We start from the raw sequence: 13,493 nt of genomic DNA on the forward strand, positions 1-13,493 counted from the left end.
CCACAAAAAGATCAGACAGAAAATAGAAAGCTCTACATATCAGAGGCAAGTGACTTCAAGTCTAATTTTATCTAAAAATTTTTGTTAACGTTACTGACTTTATCTTCAAAGCACTATATTTGGTAAAACGGTATTGCTCCAAACTTAGAGATGCAAAAATGAGGCACAAACAATAATGAAAACCAGAAAAACAATCACCCCCCCAAAATAACCCCTTGATTTCTGTAAGCAGCTTCAGAAGCTACTGAAACAAGTTTGGGAGAGTTCATCATTCTGTATCACAGTTTTCTGAGAAGAAGGGTCTCATGGACTTCATTGCATTTATAAACATTTAGTTCAAGCCAAAGGTTGACTTAATTAATTTACCACTTGAAATTCTGTGTCAAAGAAGTGAAACAGTTCTTGATTGTGGTATTTAAGTGCTTAAACCACAGCAGACAGTCTATATGTCCTAGCCTCATTTACACATCCATTTCTCTAACCATGGGGAAATAACCCAAAAACTGAACCTTCATTAAAAATAAAACTTATGAATCCCAATCAGCTGGCCTGTGTAGGACGAGAAGAAAAATAATACTGAAGACCTGCGTTAAAGACTATCCCATACCATAGATGCATACAGGAGATAATTAAGAATAACTGAAGGACACCCCTTCAATTTAGGTTTTTACCAGTTTTAATATCCAACTTTGACATTTTCACATTTTTTAACATTGTCTATGCAGCTTTCCTTTTCCTGGCCCATGTAGTTATCGGTGCATATTACCTGGATATGGGCATGAATTGATGACAGAGGCAGGCAGCTGTTCCTTTTACCCAGCAAGAATATATAGACTTTTCAAAACACAGCAAGAGTCAAACGAGGAATCAGATTCTTTTGAATTAGCAACATGTGCTTCTCCATACAGCTTGCTTAGCTTTTTCTCAAGGGTACACTATCAATAATGCTTTATCCCTACTTTTCTCAACTTTCTCTTATGATAAAACTCTCCACAAAATGATACACCTTTGTTTTTCAATGTATATATATTTTCTTTGATCTAAGCAAAAAATCTACTGTTTTTCGGGAGTATTTTTATGTTTATCCCTACTGAATAACAGTAATTTAACAATAAACTGAAAGCAGTTTAAAAGCGTAAAATAAAATACATATATATGTATACACTTACCATTAACAACATGACAACAAAAGCATAACTTCTAGTTATGTACTAGTCATTCAGGAGACTCTAATACTGAGATGTTTAATGTAAACAACATGGGAAAAATTATCTGCTCATATTTGCACTAGATGGTAGTTCTTCTATTCTGCTGATGTCACTGGTACACCATTTCAACAAACAGGCAGGATTTTTAGGCCTACAGGATGGCAGAATAGTGAAATCTGTACATATTGTCTGCATTTCATGTGAGAACTTCCATACAATTATATAATCATTTAGGCTGAAAAAGACCTTTAAGATCATCGAGTCCAACCATTAACCTAATACTGGCACTAAACCATGTCCCTAAGAACGTCATCTATGCATCGTTTAAACACCTCCAGGGATAGTGACTCAATCACTTCCCTGGGCAGCCTGTTCCAAGGCTTGACAATGCTTTCTCTGAATAGATTTTTCCTGATATCTAATCTAAACCTGCCCTGGCACAACTTGAGGCCATTTTCTCTCCTCCTGTCACTTACTACTTGGGAAAAGAGACCAACACCCTCCATGCTACAACCTCCTTTCAGGTAGTTGTAGGGAGTGATAAGGTCATCCTCCTTTTCTCCAGGCTAAACAGCCCCAGTTCCCTCAGCTGCTCCTCATAAGGCCTGTGCTCCAGACCCCTCATCAGCTTCATTGCTGTTCTCTGCACTCTCTCCAGCACCACAACATCTTGCCTGTAGTGAGAGGCCCAAAGTCAAACACAACTATTGAGGTGCAGCCTCACCAATGCTGAGTAGAGGGAGAAGACTTTGTTTTTTTGTCTAACAATATCTTACTGTTTCTGTTTTATTTCTACTGTTGTTTCTTTTAGTGCAGTGTCTAATATCAAACAATTCTTGAGGGCAATGCCCACTGAGTAAAATATTGTTTCATCTTATGACATTATTATTAAATACTTGTGTATGTAAGTTAGAAATAGCCTTCCTGTAAAATTCACACAATTTGACTTCACTGTTTGCAGAAATCAAACACAAGAGGCACAGACAACCAAATTAGATCCATTGTCCCCACTAAAATTAACTTCTATATAAATTTTTTCAGTTGTTTACCCTTTTTAAGCTGCAACAGTAGAATGGAATGGAATGGAATGGAATGGAATGGAATGGAATGGAATGGAATGGAATGGAATGGAATGGAATGGATTGGAATGGAACGGAATGGAACGGAACAGAACAGAACAGAACAGAACAGAACAGAATAGAATAGAATAGAATAGAATAGAATAGAATAGAATAGAATAGAATAGAATAGAATAGAATAGAATAGAATAGAATAGAATGCAGTACACTGTTTCAGTTGGAAGGGACCTACAATGATCATGTAGTCAAACTGCCTGACCAACTCAGGGCTGACCAAAAGTTAAAGTAAGTTATTAAGGGCATTGTCCAAATGTCTCTTTAGCATTGACAGGCTTGGGGCATCAACCACCTCTCTAGGGAGCCTGTTCCAGTGTTTGACCACCCTCTTGGTGAAGAAGTGTTTCCCAGTGTCCAGTCTGAACGTTCCCTGACACATCTTAGAGCCATTCACATGCGTCCCAGCACCAGATGCCAGGGAGAAGAGATCTGAAGCTCTCTCCACCTCCTCAGAAAGCTGTAGAGAACAATAAGGTCAGCCCTCAGCCTCCTTTTCTAAAAACTACACAAGCCCAAAGTCCTCAGCCACTTCTCACAGGACACTCTTTCCAGCTCTTTCACCAGTTTTGTTGCCCTCCTCTGGATGTAATCAAGGACCTTCACATTTTTCTTAAATTGTGGGGTCCAGAACTGTACCCCACACTCAAGGTGAAGCTACACCAACACTGAACACAGCAAAACAAATCACCTCTGTTGACTGGCTGGTCGTGCTGCGTGTGATGCACCCCAGGATGGGTTTGCCCTCTGGGCTGCCAGGGCATGTACAGCTGACTCATGTTGAGCTGCTATCAACCAGCACCCCCAGATCTCTTTCTGCAGGGCCGCTCTCCAGCCACTCCCCTCCAAACTTACAGCTGTGCCCTGTGTTACTCCATCACAGGTACAGAATCTGGCACTTGGACTTGTTAAATCTCACCCCATTAATGCTCCAATCTAGGTAGATCCCTCTGAAAGGTCTCTTGTTCCTCAAGAGAGTCAACAGCACCTTCCAGTTTTGTATCATCAGCAAACTTGTTAATGGTGCATTTAACTCCTGCATCCAGAGTATTGATAAATTCATTGAACAGAACCAGATCTAGAATCAAGCCCTGAGGAACACCATTGGCAACTGGTCATCAGCCAGATGCAGCCCCATTCACTACAACACTCTGAGCCCTGCTGCCCAGCCAGTTCTTCACTGGTTGACAGGCTCCTCTGTCACCATCCTATACATTCCTCTAGGGCTTTGTCCAGTGTCTTTCTCTAAGAAAATCCTAATTACAGTGTCCGTATGACTATGTCACATAGACAAAGACATGGACCATCTTTCAACTAACTAGTATGTGCCTATTTCTTGTAAATTTATTTTTTTTACATAAGATATTTTTAAGATGGGTAAACCTGTCATTAGTGCAGAACCATCCAAAATAGTTTGCTTTTTCAATATTTTCATGACACTGTTTCTTTTCTTGTTATAAATGTAAGTATATAATGTATTTGGTTTTGCAGCATAATGAAGACATTCCTGTTTTTCACAAGCTGTAAAATAATCTCCTGATCTTTTGCAGTGATTAAACACATAATGCTATTCTGCTCAGACCCTGCAAAAACTGAAATTCAGGAAAATAAGATTTACTCACACTTCTCCTGCGTGTTTAATTAAAAACAGTACTATTTCTCTTAGGACCAAAATCAACAAAGCATCACACAGTCAACATGGCAAAAATTTGCTAGTCCAATGTCAGAAACATCTGTTATGCATAGCAGGACAGTTATTCCTCATAGAAATGTCTATATACAGTTCAGTGTCCATTACCTGTACTCCCAAATGAATATTCATTAGAAAAAAAAAACAAACAAAACCAAACAAAAAAGCCAAAGCAAACCAGAAGGAGTTCATAACATTCACACACCAAACAGGGCCTCCACTGCTAAAATTTAATTTACCTCTGTTCCACCTAGCTACAAAGAAAGCTACTTAGTATTTTTTTAAGAAATAGCTACTCTTGGTTTGATCCTCACAGCAATACTTCTTCCTATTACCTCTTTTCAAATTTATCTATTTCAGCTGTTCTTGGATGTGAAGAAGGCACACTGCCTCCCAGCTCTGCTACCCACATCCATACCTCTGTCTCTCACTGTGTCTCTCCCACTTTCCTCCTTCCCTGAGCAAGGATGATTTTTTTCTCAGCTTAGTCTTCTTATGATAAATATGGTTTCAGCTGGTCCATGCCCCTCCTCTTTGAAACCAGCTAGGAAGCCTGGGGTCATTCTGGTCACCACCTTCCCATGAAGGCCTTACGGTGCTGGATGCAGGTCCAAGAATGATGCTTGATTCCCTGCTGGTAGAAGGCTTATGGCAGGAGTGAGGTGGCTTTCAGAAGCTCTAAAGTTTGCCTCTTGCAAAATCCACTTCACAAGCAATACTGCAAATGCTGGATTGGATCCACTCAACTGGCCCACACCAAGTATTGTTTGTACTTTCAGGCACCACTACTGGCAAAATATCTAATGCACTTTTGTTGTTTATTTATTTGCTTTGCTTGGGAAAAAGCTGCAGGGGGGAACTAGTCATAGACCATTTAGTGGGAGCAGCTGCAAAGTCAGCCAAAGCAAGGCCTTCAGAGAGAACTTTTAAATCTTTTAGCTGTGTCTTCTCCAGCCTGTACCACTGGCTTGTTAGGTCAACCCTGACATATTTCTTCCTCAGCCATCTTTGCACCTCACATTCACATACCATGTAATTGCATTGTTTTTTAGCCCTTTCTCCTCCCCAACCCTATCCTTTCCTCACTGCTGCCTCTTAACTCTGTCAGAAACAAAATGCAAATGAAATCAACCTTGTGCAGACACAGACCCTGTGCTGTGTAACTTGGACTACTTTCTACACTGTACTTACTGGTTTTGTCAGTCTTTAGGTACTGCCAGCAAAATCATGCATCGAAAATAAAGTAAAACGAATTATGGTAATGCCAGAGTAAGATTTATAAAACACTGAAAAATTATTTTGTTTTGAGAAGACACTTCATCTTAGATGCAACTGAGAAAGTGAATACAAGTGAATTTTTACCATCAGCTATTTCATTCATACAATGTTTTTCCACAGAAACGTGCAATTTTAAGCATATTGCCAATTGTATTGAAACAGATTGGTTGCTGTTGTTAAGAAAAAATTCTTGCTTGCTTTACCTGAGCTGGTAGAAGCAGGAGACTTGCTGCGTCGGGATGGGCCCGGGCTCTTGGTGGTGCTCCTACGTGATGTCGAAGCTATTTTGGTATAGGAAGTGGATTTCACCACCCGACATTCTAAAAGAAAAAAAAAAAAACTGCATAAGTTAGCAATTAAGAAAGGCAGCAAGATTCTGTAACAGAAAGAGCACTGAAAAGCACAAACACTTAGCCCACGCTTGTTTTCATTCACATTGAGGAGTTTTATGGGAAAATATAAAATCTGTATAAATGGCTCCATTAAAATCCAAGTACAGTATGTACCACATCCCAGACAAAGAACTGCTGCAGTAATCTAGACTTTTAGATACCATGGTTACTGCAGGTACTTAGGACAGCTTAATTTAACAGTGCTGAGACTACAGATAAAATTTATTTGCTTTTGAAGATTTCAGCACAAGTAATGCAGTGGCTTTTTTGTAAACGATCCAAATGCAATGTAAGCATTTTTGTCAACCTAGGCAGTCTCCTCTAGAAGAACCGGAAGACTGCTTTTGTATATCAAAATGTTAAGACTGTATGAGATGACGCAGGTGTCTGTCACTCATGAAAGGTTTCAAGAAAGTGAAGCAGGTTTGTTGCTCCTGCTTAATCCTCTGGTGAGCAACAGCCCACATTGTATAGCACACGCAATTCATCACAGGTTGAGGGAAATGGCACTACTTGCTCATAAGAGACATCAGTAAAATCAATGAAGAGGCGAAATTACCCTCCCACTTGAGAACACTGCAAGATGTTCAGGTTAGAGTTTATATACACCCACACAGCTCTGTAGGCATTCTTGCATTACACCTGAAAAACGGTTCTTGGCCTGAGGATGAAAGAACTTTGTGTGCGTAACACTGATGTCTTGCACTCATAACAGACACTAAATTAATCACCAGACATTATACAGTAAGGGGAAAAAAAAGAGATTTCCACTTCTTAGCCAATACACAATTAGCAGTCTGCAGCAGTGTTTACACTGTCTTCACCTGACAATGTCAGTACACTTGACTTGTTTAAAAATATATCAGTAAACATTTAGTTCTGTATCAGACCTCTTCCCCCTTTTCTTCCCATGGTTAAAATTCCTCAACATAGGTTAAGAGAAATAAACAAGAATGTTTTCTCCCTAGTCAGGAAATATCGTGTACAAGCCTGCACATTATTTAGTCTTCACAGATGATCAGTGGAGCCTGTAACATATTTTAGACAGATTAGAGAACATAGAAATAAAATTGAGCATAACTGATTAACTTAAACATATCCACCAGTGAATGATGTCATGAAGTGTATTTCTCTTGGCTGCCCTAACTGTTTGTCTTTCATCAAGCTGTTCAAAGAAAGGGAAGCAAGAACTGATGCATTACTGAGGGAACATTGAGCACAGCTGAGAGGGCCAGAGAAATGCCTTGGTTGTCCCAAAGCTTTTCTTCCCAAACCCTCCCACCTACCTAACGACCAATAGCAGGTAATTTCTTTCTGTTGACATTTTATGTGATTCATTGGTGATTATTCTCATTTTATACTGAACAACTAGTAGAAACAGAGAAAAACATTTGCTCTATTGTAAGAGGAAATTATCAACTCAAAACAGGAGGAATCAGATGAAAGCTTTCAATTAGGTTCCACTACGTAATTACAGCAGGAATCTTACATTGATATATTAGCATAAATGTCTGCTCCAGAAACCATCTATACATGTCAAATGCAAAACAGTTCTTTATCTTTCTTGTAAACAAAGATTTAAAATGACCAAACACCTAACAGCCAACTTCTTTGATCTTGTAAAACTATGACGTAATCCCAGTTGGACCCCATTTACAGCAATCAGTCAAGAAGGGAACCGAATATTCGAATGGTCAACAAACAAAAAGACTAAAGTATAATGACCCAATGAAGCTAAGAGTAAAAGCTTAAGAGTCTAGGAAGAAAATAGCATTTATGTACTATTTTTCCTGTAATATAAAACTTTCTGTAATATACTTTACTCTGTAAAAAATTTCCTCTGTTTCCAATACGTAAAGAAAAAAAAATCTATATCCCTCTCTTGAAATTTATGCTATGCATGAAACCTTAACTCTTATCTTATTGTAAGTATTCATACTCATTCAAGTTCTTTGAATACCTTATAAGCACACACAGTTAGAACGGGGTTAGAGATAAGATTCTGCATTTGAATGTGTATTTTCCCTCATAGTGTTAGAAAGGAACAGGCAGAAAGTGGTACAAAAGGAAAGAGGAGGCAACTCAATGTATGTCCTGGTTATCTTTCTATCCTACGGATACAGTGCTGTCTAGGACAATACCCAAGATAGCCCTGTTATAATTTCACTCAACATTTTCAGAAATTAGAAGAAAATAATTAATAAAAGGTCATTCTTCTTCATCTGGGGTTTGTCACACATGGGCAAGCACAGTGTGGGTGACATGAACTGCAGAGGATAACTGCACCTCTGTAGAGGGTTCCTACCACTTCTGGGAAAGAGAGAGGCTGGCAGGTGGCTGCACCCACCAGGGCATTTTACCACCCCTCACTACTAACAGGCTCCTTAGAAAGGGTGATGTTAGGAACGGTCTGCAAATTGTCCTTATGAGCTACATATAGACCATGAACTGTTATTTGAGTATCCCTATGCTAGTGGCATATCATCCCAGGAGGAAGCCACCTCTCACAGCTAGCTGTACATAAAATCTCTCACTACTGAAGTAGAAACATAGATGATCATATGGTGATGATGAAGTGACAGGAGCATCTTTCACATGAGGAAAAGCTGAGGGAACTGGAACTGTTCAGTCTGAAGAACAGTCAGGAGGAATCTAACCAATGCATACAAATACCTTAAGGGATGGTGCGAAGAAGATGGAGTGAGGCTCTTTTCAGCAGTGTTCGGTGGCAGGACAAGAGTCAACGGGCATAAACTGAAAAAACAGGAGGATCTGTCTGAACTAGCACAGATTACTCAGAGACATAGTGAAATCTCATTCAAAAGCTGTCTGGACATGGTCCTAGACAACCAGCTCTAGGTGATCCTGTGTTAGCAGGGGGTTTGGATCACAGGCCTCCTCCAACCTCAATCATTTTGTGATTCTCAGGGCTTTGTCTAATTTTTTTCTGGAAAATTGCAATGGTGAAGTCTACATAGCCTCCCTGGGAAAACCCGTTTTAGTGCCTAACTGCCATCACAATGAAAATGTTTTCCTTTATATTAGTCTAAACCTCTTGTTTCAATTTATCCCTATCATCTCTCATCCTCCTAACATGCAACACTGTGAGAAGCCTGACTCCATCTTCTTGATGGAGAAGAGATGCTGTTCCGTAGGTGCTGGGGGGTTCTGATAGCTCCGTGTGAAGTCATGTCCACGTTGAGCAAGTCCAGTTCCATCAGCCTTTCCTCACAGGACAAGGGCTCCAGCCTTCCACCACCATGATGATCCTTCTCTAACTTCCTCTAATGTTTTCCATGAACTGATGGGCCTGAAACTGGACAAAGTATTCCAGATGTGGCCTCGCATGTGCTGAGCAGAGGGGACCAATTACTTCTTTGTCTTTATTGGCTCTGCTCATGTTCATGCAGCCCTGGATGCTCTTGGCACTCTTCACTGTCAGGGCAACTCTCTCTTCAGTCTCCGCCACAGAAATTTTCTCTCTTTCCCTGTTTTTCCATTTGTACAAACCCTTTCAAGCTCTGTTATTAACTTCTTTGACACAATTTCATTTTTTCTCTCAAAACTAATTTGCAGGTCATGAAGTTTTAAGACTGTAGTTCAAATGAGTATATATTTTCTCTGATCAAACACCACCATGAACCCCAAAGTAAATATTGCGAAGTGACACATTTCCTATGGGTTTACAAGCTTATTCATAAATGACATGGGCTTGTGCATGTGCACAAACCTTCAGCGCTGCACACACCAGGGTCTGGCAACTCATGCCTTTAAAGACTGTGGCAATACTAATTAGAGAGTCTGAAAGAATTTCCAGTCGTGGATAGAAGGTAACCATGCTGCTTGTAGCAAATAGGTCTCAGCTCCCATGAACAGTTTATGTATGCAATTCTGTTGTCACATTTAGTTTGGAAAATAAAATTTTACTGCAGGCAAAGATCCCACTCAGTAACCACTGCTTCTCTCCTCTAAGATACTACCATAATCTGCCTGTTGCTGTAGAAAATCTATGTTTACATAAAGAGGAAGGGAAAACAAATCAAAAATGCAAGCTTTTTTAACCCGTATTTTCTACACAGAATCTACACTGGTAAGAAAATAAATACATATCTTTTCCTCATCAACGGTATTCTGATAAGCATACAACAGGTCCTTAGTATGCCATGAAATAAGACTGTTCTTTCCCTGATTTTCTTTTGATGCCAAAACTATATCAGAAATGAATCTGAACTCCTGGCGGAAGAGAGTTATACTGCCTTTCTCACTCATGTGGGCATGTTCAGCCAAGAAGAAAACACCAGGTGTTTCTGTAGTATGTTCAGTCAGGCAAGAAGTGTATCACAAAACCTCAGTCCTTCCTCTCACTATCAACTAAGATTAAAGGCACAAAATGATGATACCCATATAACGTGAAGCAATAAAAGGCCAACTTTAAGGTCTGATCACAAGCTTTATTGCTTTCCAACTTTCCTGGATAAATAAGGATGTTTTTCCAGCCAAAATATCTTGCAATAAGATGTTCTATTGTGTAACTACAGACAGAACTACAAAGTAGGAGAGAGAAGTACAGACTATCGGCAGTGAGACTAACAATTTAACACTGCAGTCTCTTTATAGCATGGAATATTACCACAGAGGTCTGAGGCATTTAATGGACATTAACAACAATAAGGCTGAGAAAAAGAGGGCAGTATCCCAAGGCTACAATTTGACATCGTTGAGACACCGTGGGGAAATGATAGAGAACATGAAGTTTCTGACATTGCACGGTGGTGTCAATGAGCAATAGGAACTGATACAACTAGAAGGAACCTCAACATATTTAGTTGTGAGCTCTTGATTCTTCCTGTTGTCAAATGTATGAAATATAAGCATGAGGTAATTAAGGGATGCTAACATGCAGAATCATAACGCCTCCAGTCTCCAGCTCTGTGATGTTCCATTTCCAAAATGTTTCATTAGCTTCTATGTTCATTAGATTTTACAATAGCAAAAAACCAGCAGAGAGTAACTAATCTGCAATAAATGTGTCATAAAATTAACAAATTTTACGTGTTTCTAGAGGAGACTGTGAGAAGTTATCTAAATTACCAGGAGATCAAAAAGGCTGACTTGTCAGCTACTCAGAAGTTGGCTGTATGGCCTTCATGAGTTCTTACTGGCCTAAAGTATCACTCTCTGCTGTCTCTAGCTTTTTTTTGAGGTCTGTATGTAGGGGATATTTATTTTTTTTGTATCCCCGCCAATCTGTTTCTCTAAGACAAGAATATTTAACTTGGTTTCAGCAACAGCTGTATCCTACAGATAAGCAGGGAGGGAGGATCAGGGATGTTTGTGGTGGTTGGTAAGCCACTTCACTGTCAGCCTGAGGGTGGTACCTTTTACTGCTGCTTAAAGACATTAGCCTCACCAGCAATGTCCGCAGGCCAATCAGTACATCACCACCCCAAATGCAATACTAATTTCAGTTTTTAATGTTAAGAGGAATTAGTTCCATGTTGCTAATTCTTAATGCAGCTAAGCTAATAAGATTTTACTTTTCAGTTGCATTCATGCCTTCAATTAAAAACAGTAATCTTCTATTTGTAGAACTAAGTTTCACTTTCTTCAGCAAAAGGAAAATGGTACCACCATGTCTAGGGCATTGATATATACCGCAATTCACCCAATCCTGCTGATGAATCAGTGGCAGCTATGAATTGTAATGACATCTTCCAAAGGGTAACTATCATACAGTTTCCAGAAATGAAAGAGATATAGGATGTTTCACAGAGGTGTAAGTACTTTCAAATCTTTTATCATCTTGGTTGTGCCTACTTCAATTCTGCGTGTCTTCCCATTCAATATGTTCCTGACGCAGATGGACAGTGATGTATGCGTAGAATACAAAATCTTAAAGTTTTATCATATGCACTAAGCTATCTGTCTGGGGCTTTTTGAGACAATTTATGATTTTATCTTTTTTTTTTTTCTTAGAGAATCACAGAGTGGTTAAGGTTAGAAGGGACCTCTGGAGATCATCTAGTCCAAACCACTGCCAACCTACCAGTACACCAGTTCTCCACTCACAATAAAGATTAGGAATAATGTCTATTTCAACTGTGTGCCAAGTATTTGTGGTAGAAAAATGCTAAATCTCTCTTTTTTTCTTTCTGCCAAGAAACATGCTTTGACTGGGGTATAAAATATAGAAAAAGGGAGATTTTCTTTCATGTGGAAAGCCATTCTCTATTTCTGAAACTGGGATAAGTATTCAATGACAAGGCACAAGGTACATACAATAAAATATGAACAATTAAACCCAGCTATGCCTTTTTGCAAATCAATAAAATAGAGAAAATTGCAAGCTTTTAGGAACCCAAATAGTTTCACCCAACCTAAGAATGCTTTCAGACATATGTACTACTACATACGCCTTCTAAATCAGAAATAAGGAAGGAATTAGTGAATTTATGTATTATCACTAATATCTCTTTCTGCTCTAATGTGTAAGTTTCAAAGTGCTTATTTTTTGCTAAATTCAGTGCAGTTGCCCAGAAAGTTTTTATAAAACGGTAAACAGATTTTACGTATAATCAAAATGTTACTCAAAGTATTTCCTACTTGACCTTTGAAGATGCTCCTGTCTTTGTAACTTGAAGACACTGTTGGTAGGATTGAACTCATCTAGTACTAGATAGCTAAAAATATGATGCATATGTATGAACTATTCACCTCATGATCCTCCTGCAGTCAATGGAACATGTTCATTTCTGTGACCTATCTTAGGAACCTGTACGTTACAAATGATGAAAATTACTCATGAATGACCAGATATAAGTTATAGATTTAGAGGGCTCTTGAACATATCCTAACTAGAAGCACTATGGATCGGTATGGGCTTTTTTACTTAATGCAAACAAGAACAGAAGATTTTTGCTGCATTTCATGATCTTATGAGCAGATTTTATCTTGCTCTTTTCTCCAACTGCTAACCTTTTTTGTCAGAATCATCTCACACAAACATCCATGTTAATATTTTAGCTTTATCTCTATGATGTTACAGCTTACTTTTCAACAGAGGAGAAATCTGATATCACGAAAAATTCTAGCCCACTCTCGTGATAAGAAGGAGTTAAAAAACATTTTTCATCACTGCAACAGGTTCTCTGACAAGGCACGATTTCTAATCATTTTCTAACTCTGCATTGTAGGCAGACAAAATTAGAAAACATCTTCAAAACCTGCTTGCCTAAATGAATCTGAAATATTTCCTACTGAATCCATGTGAATGAATGTGCATGTGTAAAATATTACCTTCTGAATCTGATTTTGCATTATCAAAAATCAGTTTTAAGAAACTTAAAGACCAAGTTGAAACAGGAATTTTATTTGTCATTAGCTAAAACACATTGCTAGTACATATATAATCTTTGACATGTATGTCTTGTGTGTCTTGTCACATACTCTGCTTCACTTCCAGAGATTTTAATTATCACTGCTGACTATACTTCACTCCAGCTGTTCCCATGCTGATATAAATGTTTATTAGCTTGTCCCTCTATTCAGGACCCTTCCCCTCCTTCTGCTGGTTTACCACACTAGGTGCACTGACCAAAATATCAGAAAGTTACTTTTAACTGGAAATGCTTAAGATGACACAGTTGATTTCAACTGTTGATCAACTGTATTATTTTTATGTATGGCCTCAGCATTACTCTTCATGAAACAAAGAAATGTGCCCTGCCTTTGCTTATCGCTTTCTCTTCATTTTGTGACAAAAGCTTGTTTACTCGGCATATGCTGTAACAAC

General features: G+C 38.8%; 1 protein-coding gene across 3 annotated transcripts in view; it reads right to left on the reverse strand.

The window, feature by feature from the left end:
- The window catches only part of DCLK1 (doublecortin like kinase 1), a 240,238-nt gene that overhangs the window by 72,262 nt on the left and 154,483 nt on the right, over positions 1–13,493 (reverse strand). For all 3 annotated transcript variants that reach the window (XM_065051779.1, XM_065051788.1, XM_065051797.1), the window contains exon 5: positions 5,513–5,629. In XM_065051779.1, coding sequence (XP_064907851.1) covers positions 5,513–5,629 — 117 coding nt within the window. The remainder of the gene's footprint in view (positions 1–5,512; positions 5,630–13,493) is intronic.

Source organism: Columba livia, chromosome 1, assembly GCF_036013475.1.
Source record: "Columba livia isolate bColLiv1 breed racing homer chromosome 1, bColLiv1.pat.W.v2, whole genome shotgun sequence".
NCBI classification, from domain to species: Eukaryota; Metazoa; Chordata; class Aves; order Columbiformes; family Columbidae; genus Columba; species Columba livia.